A 23,849-nucleotide genomic window follows, 5' to 3' on the forward strand; every position below is an offset into this window, starting at 1 on the left:
CATCTTCCTGAAGTTCATTTCCCATCGAGTGGAAATAATGGGAGCGTTCGAAATTTGTGTCGTTCGTAAATCCCCTCTATTCGTCACGATTGCGAAACGCGCGGCGGCGCCGAATTAATTCTGCTGCACGCGTGAGAACGTAATAGAGAGATACGAGAAGGCGCAGCACCCACGACTTGCTTAATTGCACACACGCACTGCTCGTGTTTCACCTGCCGTGTGTGCCAAATGGCCCCTGACTTTTGACTCTCGTCAGTCGGTCGCATTCTCGCAGCCACTCACTCGATCCTTCGGCTCCGTCAGGCATGGGCGCCTCTCAGCAGCTCTTTTTGCTGCTGCTCGCCCTGGCGGCAGCGCCCTTCAGGGTGAGCGCCAGGGTCGACATCGTCCCCGCCCTTCTTGTGCACGAAGAACACCTGCCGCCCATCGACCGCGAACCAACCTACACCCTCGCCAGGTTCGTCCAAGAACTGCTCAAAATGCAAGGAGGTGAGTTGCAGATAAGCTTACGAATTTGAAAATTTAAAAAAAACTGAAAACAAGGAATTAAGAACCAGACCTAAGAGTTAATTAAACATTTTTACAATATTTTATTACAAAAAATTGATTTATAATAAAAATTAAAGATATACTATTTTATTACTTTTAAAAATTTTTATTATAAAAGTTAATTATTTTTAAATAAAAATATTATTTGTCAACTTAATTTAATTTTTTAAATTTTTATTTACAAAAAAGAAGTTATATGTTTGTTAATATTTATCCATTGGTTTATTTATTAATTTATTTTGAATAATCATAAATTATAATTTGCTTCAAGTTCTTGTAGTAAAACGATTTCTCTGTCGCTATCCTTTTTATGTAAAGCTTGTCCAAAAGGAAAGTGATTTTTTTTTCTTTTAAAACTGTTGAGACGAATAAAGTAGGGGAAACCCTTATTTGTCAGAAAAAAAGACATCCGAAATTTTTTTTCGGCATTTGTCCAAAAATTATTCATCACAAATCATTTATCAGAACAACAGTTTTTATTTATCCGAAATCCATTTATCAGAAATTCATTTATCAGAAAACTCAGAAAAAGCTTTTGCTTGTGCACAGGTGTTTAAGTCTTGGTTTATGTGAAGTAGACTAAAATCTATACTTACTGCTAGCAAAAATGTTATTATTCTTGATTCTGATTTTGTGAGCACAACAGCCTTCATGAGATATGAATATTAAAATTGATTTAAATCAGTAATTTCTGACTCTTGCATTACTTACTTTTGAATTTCTGACATTTGAAAAACAGGTTTTCTGATGAATTATTTTCTGACAATTTATTTTCTGACAATGCAAAGTGCTGTTTTCTGACAAAAAAATTTCGGACAAATAACGGCGACTCTAATATTGTAATACATTTTGAGGGCATCCCAATTTCAATTATGCAACAAACCATAAATCGTTCTTTTCTGGCTTGTTAAATTCTCTAATAGCCCTACTTTAAGTGCAGTAACAACTGCTGCTGAAAACGAACGCTTATCCAGACAAAGGTGAATTAGCGCCACATATCATCAGAGCGGCGCTGTGCAACAAATGGCATCTCCGCATATTTCCCACAATTCAATTATGAGATCCGGAAACAAATCCTTCATATTGCATAACGCCGTGGCCCTTTGTGCCATCGCAAATTAAATAAAGCATCTCTCATACTCCTAGATAAATATATCCTCCTCGATTTTCATTAAACGTTTCGCAATTCTCAGACGAAATCTACCGCGGCTTCAACTCGATTCAAACGAGCAACCGGATTAAAAACCATCCTTCGTCAGCAGCAAGTCCTACTCGAATTTGAAGGCGGCCGTGCTGGACGGCAAAAACTTTGGCTCGTACAACATCAAACGTAGTCGGCCGTCGACAACGACAACCACCGAACAACCCTTTGCCAGGATCAGAATTAACAACAGTTTCCGCCAGCAAAGGGTCAGCAGCGTATTTCCCAGTCACACGCAGGTCATCTACAACCCTGCCAAAGCGGCCAAGTTGATCGACCTGAGCGGATCGTCGACAACAACAACAACGTCGACGACAACGACCACTGCTAATCGGGTGGAGGCGGACGCTGATCGCATTTCAATCACCACTAGAGCGCCGCAATCAGGTACATTAAATTTCTCTATTTAATTCTCATAATAATTTCCATAAGAATAAACTTGCAAGGAGGTGAGATGAAAATATATGCTTGTAAATTTGAAAAAAAAAAAAAAAAAACTGAAAACAAGGACCAGTCGTGCGAATCTTTGTTATTTTTGAAATCTTTTATTTCACTTAAATTTATTTTAAAAAGAGCCAAGTGAATACTAATTTTATTATTTTTAAAACGTTTTTATAACAAAAATAATATATTTTTAGATATTATTTGTCAGCTAATTATGCTATTTTTCAAATTTTTCTCTTAAAAAAGTTACTTATTTGTTCATGTTTATTCATTAATTTAATTTTTAAATAATTTTAACAAAAATTATTAATTAAATCATTTAATTTTGCAATGTGTTCTTGTAGCGAAATACTCTTGACTTAAACATTTAAGCAGCATTGAAGCTTTGGAGTGAAAAATTTAACTGTCAAATGTTGATCTATTTTGCAACCTTATTAAGAAAAAAAGTGAAAAACATTTATAATTTAATAATAAACTTATAACGAATACTGGGAATCTACGATTTTATTTTTATTGGGCTCCAAAAAAAGGTGAACAAAATTATTTTATGAAAATTATTGTTCAATGTTGTTTAAAAAATCTTGGCTTTTTAATTATATGTTGCTAGGGAGGTATGGTACAGTTCATGTTTTGGTTCAGATTCAGAATAATTTTTATTTCAATAAATTATCAACGCATTCACACAATTATCAATCAAATTTCATTTCATTGTTATACAGATGAAAAATTCATTCACGTCATAATACTGATATTTATATACAATTTCTCTTATAATTTTACAAATAAACTCTTTTTTATCTTCAATTATTAAAACATCTACGGGGAAAAAGTTGAATATTAAAGCTTTTATAACTACAGGATTTTGGTTTATTATATCTAAATGATTTTATTGATTTTCGATCTCGACATAGATAAATGTTTATTTTTTTCGCTTTTTGTTGTTTGGTTCTTTGGAATTTCATATAAATTTTTCAGGGTTCTTTATAAGAAATTTCATATAGACAGAGTAAACAGTCAATATTCCATGTTTAGTAAACAGCACTGCGCAGAGCTCAGTGAAATTATTTCGCACATTTCTCACAAAGTATGAAGCGTTACTCAATTTTTTTTTTACCTGCCCTACTTTCAGCACTTTTAAGCTTCAGTAATTGCAAATCATAGAGATTTTTTCAAACTCGTGTGACTTTTTTAAAAACACATTTTTTAATTAATTTTCAGATATATTTTCAACTGTGACGGCTCCGTCTCTGATCAATGAGGCGATTTTACTCCAGAGCTACACTTTGGACCCGATTTCCTCCTTCCAAGATACGAACTTTATCTCTTCAACCCCAGCCGCCTCCACATCAACCCCTAGTACAACATCGACCAGCAGTGTGGCGCCAGCACCCTTGATTTCAAGCACCCCGAGTGTTTCCAGCACCACCACCGTCCCCTCGACGACTACAATCGACATTGTGGATTTCATCAGAAACGAACTCAAATCTAACAAGAAACCTTCGCCGCGGCCTTTCATCGCGGGGAAAATCTTTAGAAAGAGAAACAGTGAGAGTGAGTGGAGGGCAGTGAACATCAAGTGAGAGAAAAATCAAACTCAATCAATCAATCAAGGACAGTAAATGCCATAAAATCAAATGTTTTTTTGTAATTGATACAATTAAATTCTTGTATATAATATTATTAAAAATTATAATTATTAACATAAGATTATCACATTCAATCTGATCTCTTAAAATCTTGGAAAAATTATATTTTATATTAAATTTGGCGTTTCCCAACTAACTTTTACCCTGTAATTTAAAGAATACCTGCGTTTATAAATTTCTATGATTATAATACAGATTAATAAAAATGACAATAAATTATAAGCCAAATGATTAAAAAAATTCCGTTGTGGATTTTTTATTTAAAATATTAAAACGTTACACTTTATTATTCCAAGCCGAGCGCATCAATTAAATCGCCGACTTTTACTCCCTTTGTGCTCTGACGCTCACGATTTACAATCTGTCGCGCGGGTACGTGGCAAATTCATCTTTCTGCATCTTGATTTTTCCGCTCAACTGCGCAAACACAAATATGAATTGTCGCTAAATGAAGAATCGAAGCGATCGGACCGTTCAAATAGCAAATAAACTCGTCCTACATTGCAAATTGCAAAATTAATATTAAAAGAATCTGGTCTGCATTTCCGTGCTTTTCGAATTTCTTTGAACTCGTACGTCGTGTGGCGATTAGAAATTTGTGCCAAGCAGGATCGCGGTTTTTGAAGGTGCGTGTTGCAAGAGAGCGCCCGGAATCGTCTGAGGTTAATTATGCTAAGGAATGTGACGCTTCAAATTGATGCCCTGCTCGCGCGAAAGCAATCAATCTGGCCACAATTTTGAACGTGTATATTGCAGACATATGGCATTAATTTTTTTTTCAATATGAATAACTTCCACATTCATGCAACAAACGTTAATTCATAGAATTTTATATAAAGAAATTTATTTCTATAGCCTGCTGAAAAAAATATTATAATAATAATGTAAAAGAGGTTTTTTTTAATTTACGGATACATTGGAATTATTTTATTTTTCTCAATTTTTGTACTATGTTGCAAATGGGGCATCAAGTCAGTACATCACATCGTGGTGACGCCTAAAAATGGATTAATGTTATAATAACAATAATAATAAAAATTACAATTAAAATGGAATGGTGTTTATATTTTCATATATTTTATCCATATGTTGCAAATGTTTCAAGATGCAAAAACAAAAATTATTCTAATTTATATTTACATAGCAATTTATGAAACATCATGGAAGATTTAGTGTTAATAATAAATTTATGGGTATTTTATCGCTATTTTTTTCGTTGTCTCAAATTGGCTATATCACGGCGAAAAGGTCAGATATATATGCAAGGATGAATTTTTTTCGTGTTTCGTGGACTCACGAAAGTCAGCAGCATCTGTAACAATTAAGATTCAAAGCAGTAAAAAAATTTTGATACAAAAATTTTTCGGGAAAAGAAATTTTCTGATAGCAATGGTACCCCCTTCGCTATTTTTTTCGCTGTCTCAAATTGGCTTTATCACGGCGAAAAGATCAGATATATGCAAGTATGAATTTTTTTCGAGTTTATTGGACTCATGAAAGTCTGCAGCATCTGTAATAATTTGGATTCAAAGAAGAGAAAAAATTTTGTGATAAAAATTTTTTGGTTAGAGGAATTTTCTGATAGAAATGTTTTAATTTGATTATTAAAAGATATTGATAAAAATTTCTAAATAAAAAACTTATTAATACGTAAATAGAAGAATAAATAATTAAAATACTTTTTACTCTTTTAAGCGTATAAATACTTTTTTATTTAATAAAAAAATTATAAAAAGTATTTTAATAATTCTAAATAGCAATTTAGTATTATATTAGTATTAAATTTATAAATTCGCTAGGGAAATTACCAGACATGAAAAAACCTTGCATAAATGAATTGAACTTGCTTAGTCTGGCATTTCAATTGTTGTGCTGTAGACTGGCCACTTAATTTGCACGCCCGCAGACGGCCGCGAAGAACTGTAGACAGAGGCAATGCCCCGACAAATAAAATCTCTTTCCAAGGGAATTCAAACAGCTCTCCATTATTTCTTGTAATTCCTCTTTCCTCTACAATTCTATCAAGATGAACTTGTTGCTCTCATTACTCATCACGTTTTAAATTCACAAAAGATCTGAAGTTTTATTTTTAAAACACAAAATGTGCACTCGACTGAGACACACACAAAAACTTTGACCAGAATTTATAAGGAAAACTATTATTTTTCGGGTAAACTAGCTACGCTTTTGTAACGCTCTTTGTTATGGTCAAATTTTGCTTGTCGTAGTGAGAGAAAGTAATTTTTTCATAGAACTATAGACGCACACGTAATCTGCTCTCGCAGGAGCTTATTGTGTGCCACTAACGTGAGAAAAAAGATTATGCTGCGTACACGAGTTTTCACAAATCCTGCCGAGATTTTCGTAAATTAAGGCCACTTCAATTTCGGCCGCATGGGCGCGTGTCCGCCGCTGAAACTCGATCTTATGAAACAATTATGCATGGAGCTTTCATGTCATTCTTCTCGACATGCAAAAATTCTCATTAGCATAAAAACACAACAGGGTTTTGAAAGATGTATTTGAGCTTGTCCTTGTTGGCCAATTAGTTAATTAAATAAGCGTGGAGTAGAAAAAATAATTATACGCTAAATGCTTGTAATTTGTCTGGGATTTGTGTCTGTTTTATTAATATCTGGTAATCTTTTACAAAAGAGCAACAGAAATTTGTACAATCATGTCAGCAGCAAAGTTGGACGCAAGACAAAATTAAAAATATTATTTTTTGTAACTGGAAATTATATCTAGAACGAATAAAACTGACAATATAGAAGAATGGAAAACAACTGGAGCATTTAAATATTTAAATTGAAAAGGTTCAAAATAATTGAATAATTATGTTTTTCAATCCATTCTGCCTTTTTGAATTTCCATTAAAACTTTTACTTTGTGCGTGTCGTTGGCATAAAAAGCATAATTGCTGCGCTAGATTAAAAAAATGCCACTGTTTCACGATAGACCTCTGCTCTACAAATTATTCTCCCCGTGATATAGAAACCAACCTATGACTGCCCCTTTCTCGACTATAACGCAACTGGCAACAAAATCATGACGGAAAACTAGTAATAACTAATGTTTTACGATCGTTGCAGCAGAAACCGTGCACAAACTGATAATTATTAACCTCTGTGCGTTTTATGAAACAAATAATGAAAATAATATTTTACTGAGCTACAAGTTCGGTCGTAAAATTGTGGGTGATTGTACAGCGATTGAATCTGTGCCTGTCATCGATCACTTTGGCAAATAAAAGATTTGCAAAGAAAGCTGAACGTCTTTTAATAGGAGCCTTTCTTGCTGCTGCTGATCGTTTCATTATTTTTCGAAAGGCCGCACGACAGCAGTCGGACGCGTCGGCACGCACGGACCATTTGATATTTGTTATTCAACGGGAGCACCGGTCTCCTCTCTTTTAATGTCCAATCAAAGACAACATCTGTTCTCACGTTTTTTTACAATGACTTCTTTCTCGACTGTAAAATCAAAAATAATCAGAAATGCTTGATTGTGTCTTCAAGTAAAAGAGGCGCAGTGGGATTTGAATCAATTTATATTTTCCGCTAATACATTCTGCTAACACATAAAAAAATTTCCTAAATGTATAATATTAATTATGATTTGATTAAATATTTAATTTATCAATACACATGTTTTGCGTCATTTTAATAATAAAATTAAAAAAAAATTTGTTTGAAGAAGTTGACACTCGAGGAGATGATCATGGAAATGAAGATTCGGGCTTTTCCTCGTTGCAAAAAATTGTTTTTATTCAAAAACAAACGGCTCTACCAGTTTCGGTCACGGTCTGCGACCCTATTTCATGAGCAAGAAAAATACAAAAAATCTGCAAAATTGAAAAAAACCACATTTTAACATAAAAATAAAAATCTTAAAACTAACAAATTCAAGTACCAACCTAGAATGTAATAGGTTTTTTGAGTAAAAACAATTTTTTTGCAACGAGGAAAAGCCCAAATCTTCATTTCCATTAAAAAAAAAATAAGTATAAGATCTGAATAGTTCAAAACGTTATTATTATTTCCATAAAAATTATTAATGAAATCTCGGGAAATTAATACATTTATTATCAGTTTATTATTTATATTAATTACTCTTGAGTTATAATTAAGAATTAAATGTAATTTTTTAAATTATTTACTAATGGAACTTTTTCTTCATAATAAATTAATCGCACTCGTGATATAATATTAATTCCACGCTGTTTAATTTTACAAGCACCAGGACCCAGAGCAGATTAATTATGAAATCCACAGCTGCAGCACCAAATTCGCAACGGGGCTCTCTTTCAATTCTGGCGGCGCTGAAACAATGAATCGCGGTCTGGCGGCTGAGATTCGCTAGCCTGAAAGAAATCCAATGGTATTTCCATAAGCCGGAATAAAGAGTTCGACGGACCAGCGGACGCTTGCTTGCTGCTTCTAATGAGGCTTTGTGTCGTTCGGCGGCTTCCCGTAAAATTCACGCTGGCTTAAAGCGGAAAAATCACACTTTAATGGAATTATTGTTGACGGCCACGAGGAGGAAAGTTTGATTTGCGGCGAACAAAACGAAACAAAAAGCCCGACTGGCCGCCGCGCCGAGGATTTTAATTGTCTTGAAAAAGAAGAGCAATGATAGTGGAAGATGCTTGGAAATCGATCCCCCTTCTCGTTGCAATTGCTCTCAATGCACTGATTTCAGTATAAATAGTGAAGCACCTGCCAGAGCAAATCATTCCGCTCACCTCTCTTAGGTCCTTCAAGCAATTGGAGCACTTGGAGAGCTTCGCAGGATCTTGCAGGGTGAGATCAAGTCGCCGAGCTAAATCTTCAGGATTTTTCTCAAATTTTCCAATTTGCAGAATACACCTCAGTCCCAAAACTACTCCCACTCAACCAACATGGTGAAGTTCCAGATGATCACCTTCGCCCTTGTGGGTAAGAAATCAAATGAAATTCATCAATTTAAACTTTATATTGAAATCAAAATTTTGACTGTAAATTTCACCCTTATTTACTTATGAGCCAAGTATTTAATTAACTAATAAACCGTTTTGCAGCTCTTGCCGCATTTGCCTTCGCCCAGGAGACCAGGGTAATTATTTGAAACTGAATGGAAGGTTCATTTTTTTAAATTAAAACGTCTTATTTCCAGGTTAAGCGCGGTTTTGGAGGTGGTGGTGGTTTCGGAGGAGGATTTGACCACGGCTTTGGTGGCGGATTCGGAGGCGGATTTGGCGGAAGCAGCGGTGGTGGTGGACACGGAGGCGGCGGTGGCGGCGGTGGACACGGAGGAGGCGGCGGGTAAGAAAATCAACAGACAAATAAATAAATAAAAACTCCCAATCTTAACATATTCAAATTCACTCCGGTTTCATGAGAAAAAAAAATAATTTAATCAAACAAATTTAATTAGCGGCGGTGGCTACGGAGGTGGTCACGGAGGCGGCGGCGGCGGCAGCGGATCTGCCTCTTCGATCGCCCGCAGTGCCGCCGATCAGGCGCACGCCTCCATCGAGAAGCAGAACCTGGCCGCCCAGCAGGCCGCCTATCAGGCCAAATCTGCTTTGGCCGCCAACGCCAAGCAGGCCGCCCAGACCGCCCGTGCTGCCCTCGCCGGCAAGCAGGCCATCGTGAACGCTCTGCACCAGGCTGCCCAGGACGCCCAGGCCCAGATCGGCGCCGAGATCGCCCAGCTTGACCAGGCCAACCGCGCCGCCCAGGCCGCCCAAAACGCCGCCCAGCAGGCCAACCAGCAGACTGCTTCCCTCACCGCTGCCCTCAACTCTGCCCAGAACGCCGCCGGTGCTGCCGAGAAGGCCGCCGGTGAGGCCGCTCAGGAGGTCGGCGCCCAGGAGCGCATGGTCGCCGTAAGTGCAAATTTTTCTTAATTTCATTTCTTAACTGGAAAATTACATTATTAAATAATCATTCAACTGCAGATGGCCAAGCTGCGTGCCCAGCAGGCCTCGAACCAACTGGCCGCTGCCATCTCCGACCTGCACCAGACCCAGGCCCAGGCTGACCGCGCCGCCTCTCTGGCCGCCGCCGCTGCCTCCAACGCCGCCAAGCTGGCCGCCCAAATCGCCGCCGAGGGTGCCGCTGCTGCCGCCGCTGGTGGCCACGGAGGTGGATCCGGAGGTGGATCCGGAGGCGGCTATGGAGGTGGCAGCTCTGGCGGCCACGGAGGCTGGAAGAAGTAAATCGATCGCCGCCGAAGCCAAAGGTCGCGACAACTGATTTCTCACATCATCTCGTCTGAATGTTCCTGCAAACCTGCCAATTTTATTTTACTTTCCTGTCGTTCTTTCGAAACTGCTTGTTAAAGAGCACCAGCAGCTTTTACAATGTTGCGTCATGTGATATCGTAAAGAGCGCGAGACTTCAATAAAAATGTTTTTTAAACATAATCCAAAACCAATTTTAATCCATGAACCATTGCATTCGTAAGCTTAAATAATTATTATAAACATTAACATTTACAAAATAAATTGTTACAACCAAAAAGTTAGAAGCTTTGATAACTCATCCAAATTAAAATTTTCAATATAATTTTAACTTAATATTAACATTATCAAAGAAATTTGATGATTTTCCTCATAGCAATTCCATTGCTTGTGCGTAGCGAGTCGCTCACCAAGTTGGCGCAATATTTCAGCTTGGCAATTGATTTGATCAGATAAGTGCATTAGTGTGATGCTCCATCCAATTTGGTGTCCGTCCAGCGGAGCAAGGGGCTGTGCGTCCTCTCAATTTTCACAAGCAGTGTACGCTGCTGGCACGTTGTTTACACAGACCTATACGACAATTGCTCTCCTTTCGCTAACGAGGTTATCCCTTTTCCCTCTCGCTCGGCAAATTAAACGATTAGCTAAACTGATTTAAGAATGAATAAGTAATCGAGTTACTCGTTACTCTAATCGCATTGCCGCCAAATAAAATTCGCTGAACAAACACGTACGCTCTTGAACTTCTTCTCCACCCTTCCAAGAAGAGCGGCAGCAGGAAGGAAGAACGAGCAGTTCGCCTCGTGTGTACATTATTTGCAAAGCGACTTCTTGCCAAAGAACCCTTGAACTTCAAAAATGTTTAAGTCTCGGCAATACACAGAGAGAAGAAATGACAAAAAAAAAAAACATGTGCAACATGGGCTAAATAAAAATTAGTTTGGAAGGGAAAATAATTTACAATAATAAAAAAAGTTTTTTGTGTCAAAAAAATTATAATTGCAAAACAGTTCTTAAATTAATCAAAATTATAAAAAGGATACTGATAATAAATAGATAAATTAATATTTAAATTTTACTTCCAAATTTTTAAAAGAAAAGTACAAGATGTTCAAAATTGTGCATTTACTCGGATAATCTTGAGCTGCTCCATATTGTCGAATGAATGAATTGCGGTGGGTGACAAAACGAGTCCCGAGTGCAAATCAAATCACTTCCGGTCGAACGATTCGATGCGAGCGACTTGATTTTGCGTCGTGCTTGGCGGCGTCTCAAACTTTTGCCTCCATCAGCGGTCACTCGCTCGCTCCAGTCTCGCGTTGGAAACACGGCAAATCCATTCCGGCTTTTGTTTGGTTTGCTGCAGCTCTCGGTGAATTTACTAATAAAATAATTCTGTCGGCACCAACGCACGTTTAAAACAACTCTAACGAGCCCTGATCCAATTAGCCCCCCGACAACACACGCACCCGGATTGCTGTCCGCGCGCACTGCACTGATCGAATTTGAATAATTCGTTTCATTTGCATCCCCCTACCCCCACCAAAATGTCTGGTAAAGTCAAAAGTGAAATTTTACTACAAATAATAGATAATATAATTGATTAAAAAAAAAAATTTGGTAATTATAAAAATTCAAAATATTAAAACTGTAATAAAATAAAATCATATTTATCATATAATGCTGCATAAAAAACATTAATAAGTTAAATAAAATTAAATTAAACGCAAAATTATTTTTTAAAATTAGTTTCTATTTTAAAATTTTAATTGAAAATATAAACTTTTTTTAATTTAATAAATGTTAAATTTTCTTGGTCAACAAAATATTCTTCGGCTAATTATCAGTAACCCTTAGAATTGCAAAATGAAGTTGATTGAAGTTCAAGTCAATGTTCACAAAAAATTATAAATAAAAAGAAAAACAAACTTTAGCAATTGGAGAAAATAATCACAGACATGTTCTGAAAAAGCTTTTAGGAAAAAATCTAGAAAATAAATCTTAAAATTTTTAACATCACATCACAGAAATAATCACTACAAAATCTTTTTACATTAATACAATTTTTCTTTGCAAATTTGCAATTTCAATTCTCCCTATTATTTTTCAAATATTCTGGATTTAATTTGGAAAAGATAATAACTTTGAAACAAGCTGGGATGCCATAAAAAGCTGTGTTCATTGTCTTATTCTAGAAGGACAAATGAATCAAAAGAAGCGCTGGGGTAAATCTGGGCCCCTTCAGAAGACTGGTCAGAAAAATGGCATTAATGGTCCAGAAGAGCAAGAACAAAGTGTGTTTAATTAAATGGCATTAGTGGGACGCGGCGGACGCTTTTGTGCGAGACACAATGCAATGTGTCAGTTGTCGCTAAGTGGTGCCGCCGTATTGCACACAGGGTCATATCTCTTAATTAGCGCCGCCCGCGTGACGTTTTTCCGCCACCCCTAAACGTGCCGTTTCTTGCTCCATATAGAAAAGCGCCGACCTCTCTCACACTCTCTACCAAAGTTAATCTCGTTACGCTCTGAAAAGTTGCGGCTAAAATATTACACCGCACTTCTCGCACAATTGATAATTAAATTCGTCTGTCGATCTATTATTTCGCCATCAAATCTTTTCCGCTTCAAATTACGTTAAAGCGAGGTTTCGTTTAGAAACCGCTAATTTTATTAATTTATATAAGTGATTTTTTGAATCATAATTATAAAAAAGCAGGATTTTTACATAAAAATTCCTTCATTAAAAACAAAAATTATCTTATTAAGCAAACATTTGCGTTCTTTTGTTTAAAATTTGATTTTCCACCCCTTCTTGAATTAAACTTCTCGATTCCAACTCATTGTTTTGCAAGTTATAAATTTGTCTCGTGGTTTGTTGGAATCAATTACGAACTCGCTAGGGTCCGTTCTCTGCTCCTTTTACAAACGGATGATATATAATAATTCCAACATCAGAGCGGTGACAAATGCCGTGAGCTCCACCTCCAGAGCCCTCCTTGGCAAGTCGTGTACGTAATGAAGAAATATTCCGCTGGTGATGAGCGCACAAAAAGCGGGCTGGGGGAAAAATTCCGTGCAAAGTAATTCGGCGCGCGAACACACTGAACTTGTCGTCGTAAATTATCATTTTTTAGCTTTAAGCGTTTAATTTATATTTCTGCCAGTGTGAATGCAATTATGTGCGCGGCCGGAGAGAGAAAATGAGATTTGTAATGCAATAAAGCAGCCCCCGGTGGAAATTCTCTTATTCTCTCTCGCATCACGCAGCCCCGACCTCAGCCAGCTCTCTGTGATTACAAAATAAAATTTCATCTTTCAGCTCCTATATTCGCTTCAACCCACTCGCTGCCAACTTTGTGCGTTAATGTGCCACTTAAAATTGCGCTCATATGTGGAGCAAATTTATGGGTCCAATGAGAATTGCCGCCGCCTCTGACTGAGACACGCAGATTTAATGTACAAAGTACGGAACTTTTTGTTTTCGTAGATTCATGAAATAATTTATTTAATTAAACCATTATATTTATTTTTAGTATTTCACTAGTTCAATAAACATTTAATACAAGTTCTTTATTTTTCTCGTAAATTAATTATCTTTTACCTGTTGTTAGAGAATAAACGAATTAAATTTATGCATACTTAATTTTAAACAAAATATAGTAAAACTAACATGATACAAAATTTTAAATAACAATTTAATGTTTTTTAAATTTAAAAAAATAATAATATTAAATTGAAATTTATTTTAAAAAATTAAATAAATGTCAGGTTTCGGTTTTTAAATTTTAAATATTTATTGCAGCTTCTTGGAAATTCAAGTAAATTTTATCTTTTTCATTAAATACTGAAACAAATAAATTTAATGCAATCTTTGGTTTATTTTATTTTTATTTTTTTTAATTATTTTTCCAAATTTTAGCATTCTCAAATCTCTTATTATCGTGTCAAATAGATTGATAAATAACAGGATCAGGGGATTATAAAATGAAAAACGGGCTTGCCTCATTGAAGATTTGTTTTCAAAAACAAAAAGCCATGTGAATAAAATAGTTTTTCAACCCTAGGACAAGCCTGTATATCACTTAATTATTGCTTTAATATCATAAGAGTTTACTTCAATTTAAGAAACTAAGCGCACAAATTATGAAGAATAATATGAAAATTTGAAACAAACATTTTTTCACTGTTTGCACAAGTTGTTAAGATTTATTAATTTATTTTTCTATTTATCATGATACTCGCAGCTCGTTGTGTTTCGCGGGTTGCCTGTGCGACCGAATCCACAGGCGCGTTCATTCAGCATGCAAACGCAAAAAGCTCAACCCTTAAACGCGCTCTCCGGCCGGAACAGCACCCGCGGGACGAATTTCGCACCGGAAAGTGGAATCAAAGAGTGAAAGGGCAAAAATCGGATTAAATTCGGCGCTGATCGAATTAAGCTCTGTTTCAATTAAAAGTAATGTTGTCTCAAAAAATTGGCTCGGCCAATGCTTTTAAACTCCATTAGTTAGCTTGATGGGAGGTTATAAAGAGAATTAAGTGTTCGAGTGGGCAACTTAATCAGTAAAAGAGACGTAAAAATTTGCTACCCGGCCGAAGCCGCACCCCCGCCGTCAACCCTTCCACCCCTCGGTGAGAGGGAAAAGAGGCTTTCCAGCGAAACAGCAGATGGCGGTTTTTGGCTCGACGCGGGGGTGTTCGAAGGGTGCGTGCGCGCGAATGGCGAGGGCTGCAGGGGTGGAGCCTGTAATTGGTTAGGGGCCGCCCCCGACCGGCTGAAATTCACCCCTTTTGATTGAAGGTGAGCCGCGCGAGTCTCAGTGATGGAGCAGCTCACGCAGTTCGTGTCTCAATCGTTCCAAGGGTCCGAGACCAAGGTGGAGGCGGCCCGCACACCGCCCAGCAGCCCCCGCAGCCTCCGCAGCAGCCCTGCCAGCAGCAATGTCAGCGACGGGGCGCCGTGGCCCCTCAAGCCGAACGGTGCGGCCCCAGCCTCCCCGCAGCAGACCCTGACCGTCGCCGAAACCGCTGCGGCGCCGTCGGCCGAACCGCAAAAGCAAAGGGGTGAGTTCGACAATTATGGTGGTCAATTTTAATTCTTTTAAAAATGTATTATTGAAAACAATGGATTTTAAAAATATACTGATTTCACATTTAAGTTAAAAATTATTTGAAATATAATTTTTTTTCAATTAATTAGGTTTTATTTATGTTTCTGAAGCATTAAATGGGTAACTGATCCGTCTTATAGATCAGTAAAAAGACATCTAAAAAAATATTTCCTATTTCACCAAAAATTATCCATAATTAATACTTTATTACAACAGGACAACAGTTTCCATTTGCACAAAGTGTAAGAAAAAAACAAATGAATTTAGAGCATTGCATGAAGTCAATTTGCAGACAAATTCTGATATTTTTTAAGTAGAAAATTTAATACGCTTTTAAACCTTGATGAAAATTATATTAAAATCAAATGTTTCCACTTCTGTGGGGTTTTGTTTACATATATGTAAGGTTTACAGCCTAAAAAAAAATGACAAGTCAATGTTTTAAAATAATATTATGGTTTTGATCTCTGAACAAAAATATGAAAAGAAAAAAATATGATATTTATCGCAAAATTTATATTTTAAATAAGAAAAATTTGTTAATTTTGACTCTGGCCTTTCTAATATTTTATTTTTTTCTGAAAAACAGAAAATAAGATTTTTTGTAATTGTAAAAGCTGTCAGAAAAAACAGTATTTTTTCTGATAAATTACGACGACTCAATAATGTATTTCTTGCAGTTCTTAATATTCTTATGATAATTTGAATAAGAGAATCTTAAATTGCACACAATACGATTGATTTTTAAGTAGTTTCGTTCAAATTGTATAAGAATTTCAATATTTTCGTTATTGATGTCGAATATGCTTCAATAAATAATAATAATCGATTGAAATGGAATCTAGAGGATGCAAATATTACCGCAGTTATCACACTGGCGCGTGATTGATGCAATCGATGAATTCGCCCGACAGAGATGCGCTGCTAATTGCCCGTTTAATGCAATCAAGTGGGAACCGAAATCGGAGGGAAAGAAAGAAGCGAAGTCATAAATACAAATAAGACGCGCTGTTTAGGCGAGCAGTCGGTCGGAAAAGCGTAATCTAATCATGCGATTGCGATGCGCGCGTAATCCATTTATGCTGATTGAACGGCAGATCACTTGTGTGTGTGTGTCTGTCGCACCCCGTCGCAGCAATGCCCTGGGGTGGACATACACATGGAAAACGACGAGTGAGTGCCGCCGGTGGACGGATCATTCGGCGGAATTGCCGCAGCGGGAATTGGCCCGCTCTCACCAGCCGAACGCTCCCTCGCCCTCTCGGCCCATTCAGTTCCAGCGCAGAGCAAAAACACATTTTGTACATACAAGCGTGATTGAATCAAAACAATCGTTGCAATAGCTGCGCAAATCTTATTCAGAACTTCTGTGAAATGAAATTTAAGAAAGAAAAAAATACTTAAATTAATTTAGTTTAGTAGAAAGAAAAAGTAAACAATATTAAACACGCAGAACAAGACTTGCAAAAAAATCATGGTTCAATCACAAAACTAATTTATAATTTTAAACTCAAAAAAGGAAATCTCAAATTGACCCGTTTACGACATGTATAGCTGACCTGGCGTTTTCGACCGAGTAAAAAATGTAAATCAGACTTAATTTTGAACCTCGTAGGTTAATTTGAACAGCGAGAACGAAGACGGGAACTTATACCTTTGCGGCGAGTCTAACTGGCTTTCGAGCAGCTCTCCCGAGTCAAAACGCCATGTCAGCTATACATGTCGTCAACGGGTCAATTTGAGATTTCTTTTTTTGAGTAAAATTTTTATTACTTGCAATCCAACATAATTTGAAATTTCTTATTTATTTTTTTTTTTTGCTCAGAAACATTTAAAGATCTCTTCATCAAAGCGAAAATATGCAAGAAAGTTTTTTCGTTTGAAATTTTATGCATGTATGATTACTCAAAAATATTAAAATTCTCAATCTTCTCATTTGTAGAGAAATTATATTCGCTAAATCTTTTAATTACACTTTAAAAATAAATATGGAAAAAAATTAGTGAACATGAAAAAGTAAAAAAAGTTTATGATTTGTTTTCATCTGAAGTGTTGCCCAAATATTTAAAGACCTTTTCATCAAAGTGAAATTGTCAAATAAATCTTTTTCTTATGGCTATCAAATCTAGTATTCAACATGTTTTGCACCGACGAAAGTGTTGGATCCAATTGGATCCAACATTTTTTCACCGACGAAAGAGTTGGATCCAATTGAAGTGCCGGCACTGCTGGTAGTGCAGGACAAGTTTGAAAAAACGGCGCAAGTAATTTTCCCAATCTTTCTAGATCAAACAACTCTGTCAGCCGCAGTTGACCTCTGTTGAATAAAATACATTTAAAAAAAATTGCATTTGAGTCAAACAAAAACTTTCTAAAATATATTTTAATAATAAAAAAATATTACTACTTATTGTTAGTATGATATTTTATTTATAATTTCAATATTTTGCTTGGATTTGGTATGTGATATAAGAAAGTTAATTTTTTTTCAATTTTAAAACAAATTGAAAAGAAAGCTATCGATTACTTTTTGTTTTCAAGCTTTATGACAAATGAGAGTTAGAGGAAAATATTTGCTTCAAATATTATGGTTTTAAATAACTTAATATGCATCATTGATTAAATTTGAAGCGCTTTTTAAAATCGATCAATAAAAATATTTTTGAGTATTTCTAACAATAAGTGCTACATTTTTTTCCGGTATGGTTTTACAAAAGCACTGTAATATGTGGATATTCCATTAAACTTTAATTTTTTTTTGTGATTTTTAAAACTCCACAAGAAATCACTCAAGTCTTCCTCTTTGTTTATGTTTAATTAAATTATAAATAAGGACAAATCATATTCGAATCACAACATGAGGTATTTTGCACTCAAAATCGGCCATTTGCATCAGTAATTAATTAAATTAAAATTTATTCACTGTAAAGAGCATTTGATTCAATAAGGCTTCTCTTATAAAAGTTCCACTTTCTGATACACTTGAGCAGTCAGAAGAGAATCAACTGCGAGCGGCTTAATCCTCGTGCCTGCAATTAACTCAAACAAAAGCGGGCGCCGGTGGCAGCAAAAAGCGCACCGCGGCACTACCGGAGTTGAATAACAAAATTAATAACTTAATTAATTAACAAGAGAGAGAACGCGAGCGGAGCGAAATTTGTCAAGCGGGCCGTGCAAATTTTATTACCCGCCGTGAGGATTTAATTAGTCAGATTTAATTCCATTAGGAAAATTACGACGCAGAGTCGAATGAATTCGATCGGGCAAGGCGCGAAAGAAGGAGCATCACTCAATTTGCGAAATGGGTTCTTTGGGGGTGCTTTTCTTGGCAATAATCCGCCCGCACCCCTTCATTAAACTCAATCAAATTTACATCTCTCGCCCCTGTTCTTATCCATATATAGCTCGTAAAATAAAAGGAGGTGTCGGTCGGGCCTCAACAGAGCCAGGGGTTGTGTATTTTTTTCCACCCCTGCGCACCCCGCCCGCGCGCCGGAGGAAAAAACACGCAGCAGCAAATTGACCGCGGAGAGCAAGCGAGATTTTTATCCGGCGCAGTGTTTTATCATTGCTAATTCAATTTGCCTTATTTTATTCTGATTCCGACGAGCACCATAATTCGATTTGGCCTCTCGCGCGCAGCTACGGCTGAATTTCAAATGAAGTGTGCGCTCCTCCCTACCAGCCTTTTCCTCCTTTTTTTACCCTGCACGCTCGCAAGCGTGTGTGTGTTTTTCTTTTAAATTGAATAAATAATCGCACAATAAATAAAAATCCCCCCGCACTACGCGAAAGTCTGCCGCGGAAAAAGATGCTGCTGGCTCAATAAATTGGCGATCGCGCCCGAGCTCTAAATTATATTAGTCGGATGAATTCCGGTGAGATTTCAACGAGGGTACTTTTTCCGTCAGACTGCGAAAATGCGTGCAGCTGCTTTCAAATTTATGGATACGGAATACGGTGGCGGCTGCGAATTCCATCTTTGGCAAATGGAAAAAAAATAAAGTAAATAAAACGCAGAATGTCCTGTTGTAAATGAAATTTATGGAATTTGAAATCTGCAATTTATTAAATATATGAGTTTGAATAATTAATAATATTATCCGAACTTTATTTTCTAAAACAAAAAAACTTTCATATTGTTATGTTATATCGTTTTGTTTAAAAAAATATACTTATTAACAAAACGTTTAAGAGCAAAGAAAATAAACTTAATCTCATTGATTTTTAAAAATTTACTTAACCAGTTCATTTTTATTCATTTTTTTTTTTACGTGTTGAATAATATCAAATAAGATTTTTATTTTTATTATAATGCATATGCAATTTTTTTAAGTATAGATGAAAATAAATATCATCTCTAAATGTTATGTTGTTATTTGGATATTAAATTTTGTTGCTATTTCATAACATCAAATTATTATTTGCCAACTCCGATAAAAATAATTTATTTTAAACTTTTCATTTCATGTCTAATGCAAATAGTGAACCAGAATTGTTAGCTTTGATTTGAAAAAACAAAAAACTTTGATTGCGTTTGCTTCATATTAAACCACCCCCACCGGGTGAATTGTTAATCGCCGCGCTTACAAATTGAGTCATACCATACAAACGCCCGCGCACAACGAGTAAGTGTAATCAAATTAGCGGGAGATTTAAAGAGGCTGTCAATGAGTTTCTTGTTTGCACACCATTAACCCCTGGCGGGAGGGAGAGGGAGGGAGGCTTCGAGGGGTGGTTGGCTTTGCGCACGGGGTGTATCAGAAGGAGGTAGAACTCGAATTAATTCGTCCCTCAAGACCGGGCCAAGAGCAATCTCTGAGCTGCCTTTTTTTCCTCCTGCTCCTTTTGCAGCACTTAACTTCATTAATTAATTCACTTTTCTCACCCCTTGCCGACCGGGTATGCAGCCCGCTCATCTATCACCGGGCCGCGCGCGTTCGTTAGAAAAGCCGCCGGCCGAAAAACACGAGCAGCTGAAACTGTCGGTTTGTTTATCAAAATAAAAAAATTCGCCAAACTAAACTAACATTGTTTGCATACTTAATTGCGTTTAATTCGAGCAGTGCAAAATAAATTGTGTTGCCGCGACGGATCCCGTTTCACTGGTGTTTGCAGGAAAAATTTGCTCTCTCGACGCGAGCGAACGTGCGCCGCAATAAAAATTGCAAATCTCGCTCGCCAAACTGACTGAGTGCAATTATCCCGAGTTAGTCATGCCTCAAATGGCGCGAGCAAACTCAGTTACCTATTCTATTTTTATTCTCGTGATTATATGCATGCTGATACAGATACACATTCCGCGAATTATATATTTCAGTGCTCGGCGGCGCGGCTAATTCCGCCAGGCACGCTTCCGTGTTGTTTGCATTTTAATTCACTCCCCCGCCGTCTGGTCGACTTTTTTGCCGCGGCATCAGCAACAACGCTGTCACTTAAATTGTATTAACGAATTACTTCCATCCTAGCTGATTTCCCATGCTAATCCAAGTTTCAAAGTGGATAAAATTTCATTCTATCGTGTACAATATTGCAATCGAATAATAAATTGAATAATTTTTGTGTTTCAACCCCCATAAATAATATTACTACATAGAAAGCAAGTTAAAATACTTGGTTATTTATGATCTAAAGTTGAATTAAGACACAATTTGTAATCTCATTTTGCAGAACGGCGTCCATCAGGTTTGAATTCGCCACAGGGTGACACGGCATCCTCAGGATTGTGTCCATCAAGTAAAAGCAAACAGAGACGCAGCAGAACCAACTTCACTCTGGAACAGTTGAACGAGCTGGAACGACTTTTTGACGAGACGCATTATCCAGATGCGTTCATGCGAGAAGAGCTGAGCCAACGACTCGGCTTGAGTGAGGCGAGAGTGCAGGTAAGCGATAAGGCATTGCAATTATAAATTAGCAAAATGGTATAAGAAGGATTAAAATTTATTTGCTTTTTATTAAATCCTTGATTATTTATAAAAAAAAACTTGATTATGCAAAGGTTGCTTTTTTCCCTTTATCCTTAACAACATTTTCGAAGATTTTGGTGTGAAGTAATAAATAATTATATTATTTCAACAGGTTTGGTTCCAAAACAGAAGAGCAAAATGCAGAAAACATGAAAGTCAAATGCAAAAAGGTGAGATGCTGTTAATTATATTTCAAATTTAAAAACGGATAATTTATCCCCAAGTGTTGTATGATTAGCAAAACAAATTTAAAGTTTCTAAAGCCAGCTTTTAAGTATATCTTTATTGGGTGGCTCAAGTCACTTCACTTGTCTCACCCGCTTTGCCCCGAGCATTTAATTACACTAATGAGAGCGGCGCGCGCGGGCTAAGGACGATTAATTATCATGATTGCCGTACGCTCAACCCTATCAGGCTGCTCTCGCAGTCACTTCTTAAGGCAATCAGTGTAATTAATTACAATTCAGAGACACGTTTCTCTGGTCTTGTTGCAGCCGGAATCATGTTGAGCCAGAGTCCGCCCGTCTCAACACCAATCGAACCCTGCAGGGTGGCCCCCTACGTCAGCGTCCCCTCGCTCAGGCTCAGTCCTGCCGGCTACGATCGCCTGCCCTTCGCGGCCGTGGCCGCCGCGGCCGCCGCCGCGTTTCCTGCCTTCGACCCTGCGATTCTCAGTGCAGCTCATCAGGTACGTTAACAATTTTGACTACAAAAATTCAATAATTTTCTTTGCTACAAATTAAATATTTATTTGCTTAATCTAGATCGTCATATTTCTGATATTTTAAATTTTAATAAATATTAAATTAAAATAAAGTATTATGGTTTTGTTGTCTCTGTAAATAAAATAAAATTAATGAGAAATTTACACAAATAAACAATTATTTTAAATTTTTATTTTTAAATTTTTATATGTTCTCTATTTCAACTCTTTCTTAATTATTCAAAAAAATTAAAAATAATAATTATAAAATATTTATGCATAAAATTACTTTCATACTGTTTAAAAAAAATATTGTTATACTTTCAAGCTACATTTTTACACACGTTAATGACAATAATGGTCTGATTCTGCTCTCAGTATGCAGCAGCTGCAGCGGCCCTGCATCATCAGAATGCGTCAGGGTCGATTCCAACCTCAGCAGCTTCAACGACACTCATCAAAACTGGCAGCAGTTCGCCCTCGAGAAGTTCTTCTTCGCCGGCTTCTGCGGCGCAAAGTGCCACCTCCGCGCCGCCTCCACCCCTGCTTTTCTGTCCGCCGCAATACCCGCTCGGCTTGCAGGCGGCCCTGGCCGCCGCGGCCGCTCAACACGAGCGGTTGCTGTTGTGCAAGAACTCGAGTATCGCCGATTTGCGGTTGAAGGCCAAGAAGCACGCCGAGGCCCTTGGCTTGCCCCAGGAAAGGGCAGCGTGAATGAGCCCCTTTTTCACCCTGAATGTGATCTTAAACCTCAACAATAAAGCAAACATCAGAAATAAAATTTAAAAAAAAAAAAACACAAGTATCATTTTCGCTTGAAATAGAGTTGAAAGACATTTTGAAATTCGACGCTGTTAATTTAATTATTTCATATCTCTGTTTTGAATAAAATTCAATCGGAAATAAATTTGTAAAAAGTAGCAATTCTTGAATTATTAACAAGACGATAATCAAGTGTTTTACGCCAAAATTAAATTAAAGGTCACGGTCATTCCAATGAAATTAATTCTTTTTTTTCATTGAAAAATTTGAACTGTGCAAAACTTTGACGTGTCACATATTATGTAAATAAACATTGGCAATAGCGTATATTTGTTAGCGCTAGAGAGAATATTAATAAATAAAGTGGTCTGCTGCCGACTAATGAAATTCAATTACCCTCCATTAATTACAACCCCTGCCTGACTAGACGCGAGAGCGCGGGACCGCATTGATTTGTTTTTGCAATTCATACTCTGGTGCGGCGCGCGCTAATATATTGGGTGACAGTGCAGTTGGAATTATATCGCGGCAAGAGACGAATGGCCGAGCGGAGCGGCAGATCCAATTTCACCTCACTCCATATATCACGGCTGAATAATTGCGCTGCAAATTAATCTCGATGTGCCGGACTGATTTGTCCGACGCGTGTTTGCACCTAATCAAAATTGAATTGGCAAACGTTTGTTTGTTTGCGCTCGCTCGCTGCTTGCTTTCATGTTTACTTGCTTATTTGCTGCTTAGAGCTGCAGGCGAGAGCAGAGTTCAACTTTATTGCGCTTTTTCCATCGAGATGCTTTTCCATGAGCAGATGAAACTTTTGTTCTTGAAATGTGTGGAGTTGCGACAAACATTTATTATTTTACCCCAATTTGGGTGCAAATTGTCCGTAGTTTCAGTTAATTTAAAAACTTTTGTTTAGAAAAAACAAAACTTTGGTGGAGAAATTCTAAAAGTTTTCAGGTTATACTTCAGAATCTTAAGTTTGTAATTACTAATTACTAAATGAATATATTTTCAGGCAAATAGTAACGAAGTTTTTAATCAATTTCACAAAAATCAAAAACGTAAGCTGACAAACACAACTTTCAATTCCGCTTTCATGCCATTTTTTTCTTATGCTCAAAGAGAGTTGCTCTATAACAAAACCTGCAATATCAATCACTGTATCGTTTAGCAAAATAAATTTTCTGAGGTCAAAAATTAACCTTTGCAGACACTTTTTTGGTCCAGTTAGT

General features: G+C 36.9%; 2 protein-coding genes across 2 annotated transcripts; both read left to right on the plus strand.

Moving 5' to 3' along the window:
* Positions 1-305: 305 nt before the first annotated feature.
* On the plus strand, positions 306-10,249 carry LOC132195493 (mediator of RNA polymerase II transcription subunit 1-like). Its single transcript, XM_059617513.1, has 9 exons — positions 306-457; positions 1,809-2,137; positions 3,413-3,745; positions 8,551-8,642; positions 8,702-8,777; positions 8,900-8,934; positions 8,995-9,143; positions 9,256-9,709; positions 9,782-10,249. The coding sequence occupies exons 1-9, from the start codon at positions 306-308 to the stop codon at positions 10,040-10,042; spliced, it is 1,881 nt and encodes a 626-aa protein (XP_059473496.1). The 3' UTR covers positions 10,043-10,249.
* Positions 10,250-14,892: 4,643 nt separating this feature from the next.
* LOC132195494 (short stature homeobox protein 2-like) lies at positions 14,893-22,601 on the plus strand. The gene is made up of 5 exons (XM_059617514.1): positions 14,893-15,133; positions 20,851-21,065; positions 21,262-21,319; positions 21,617-21,837; positions 22,231-22,601. Exons 1-5 carry the CDS (start codon positions 14,893-14,895, stop codon positions 22,564-22,566), a joined length of 1,071 nt encoding a protein of 356 aa, XP_059473497.1. The 3' UTR covers positions 22,567-22,601.
* Positions 22,602-23,849: the final 1,248 nt, after the last annotated feature.

This window comes from Neocloeon triangulifer, unplaced genomic scaffold, assembly GCF_031216515.1.
Source record: "Neocloeon triangulifer isolate White Clay Creek 2 clone unplaced genomic scaffold, ASM3121651v1 ptg000009l, whole genome shotgun sequence".
Lineage (NCBI taxonomy): Eukaryota > Metazoa > Arthropoda > Insecta > Ephemeroptera > Baetidae > Neocloeon > Neocloeon triangulifer.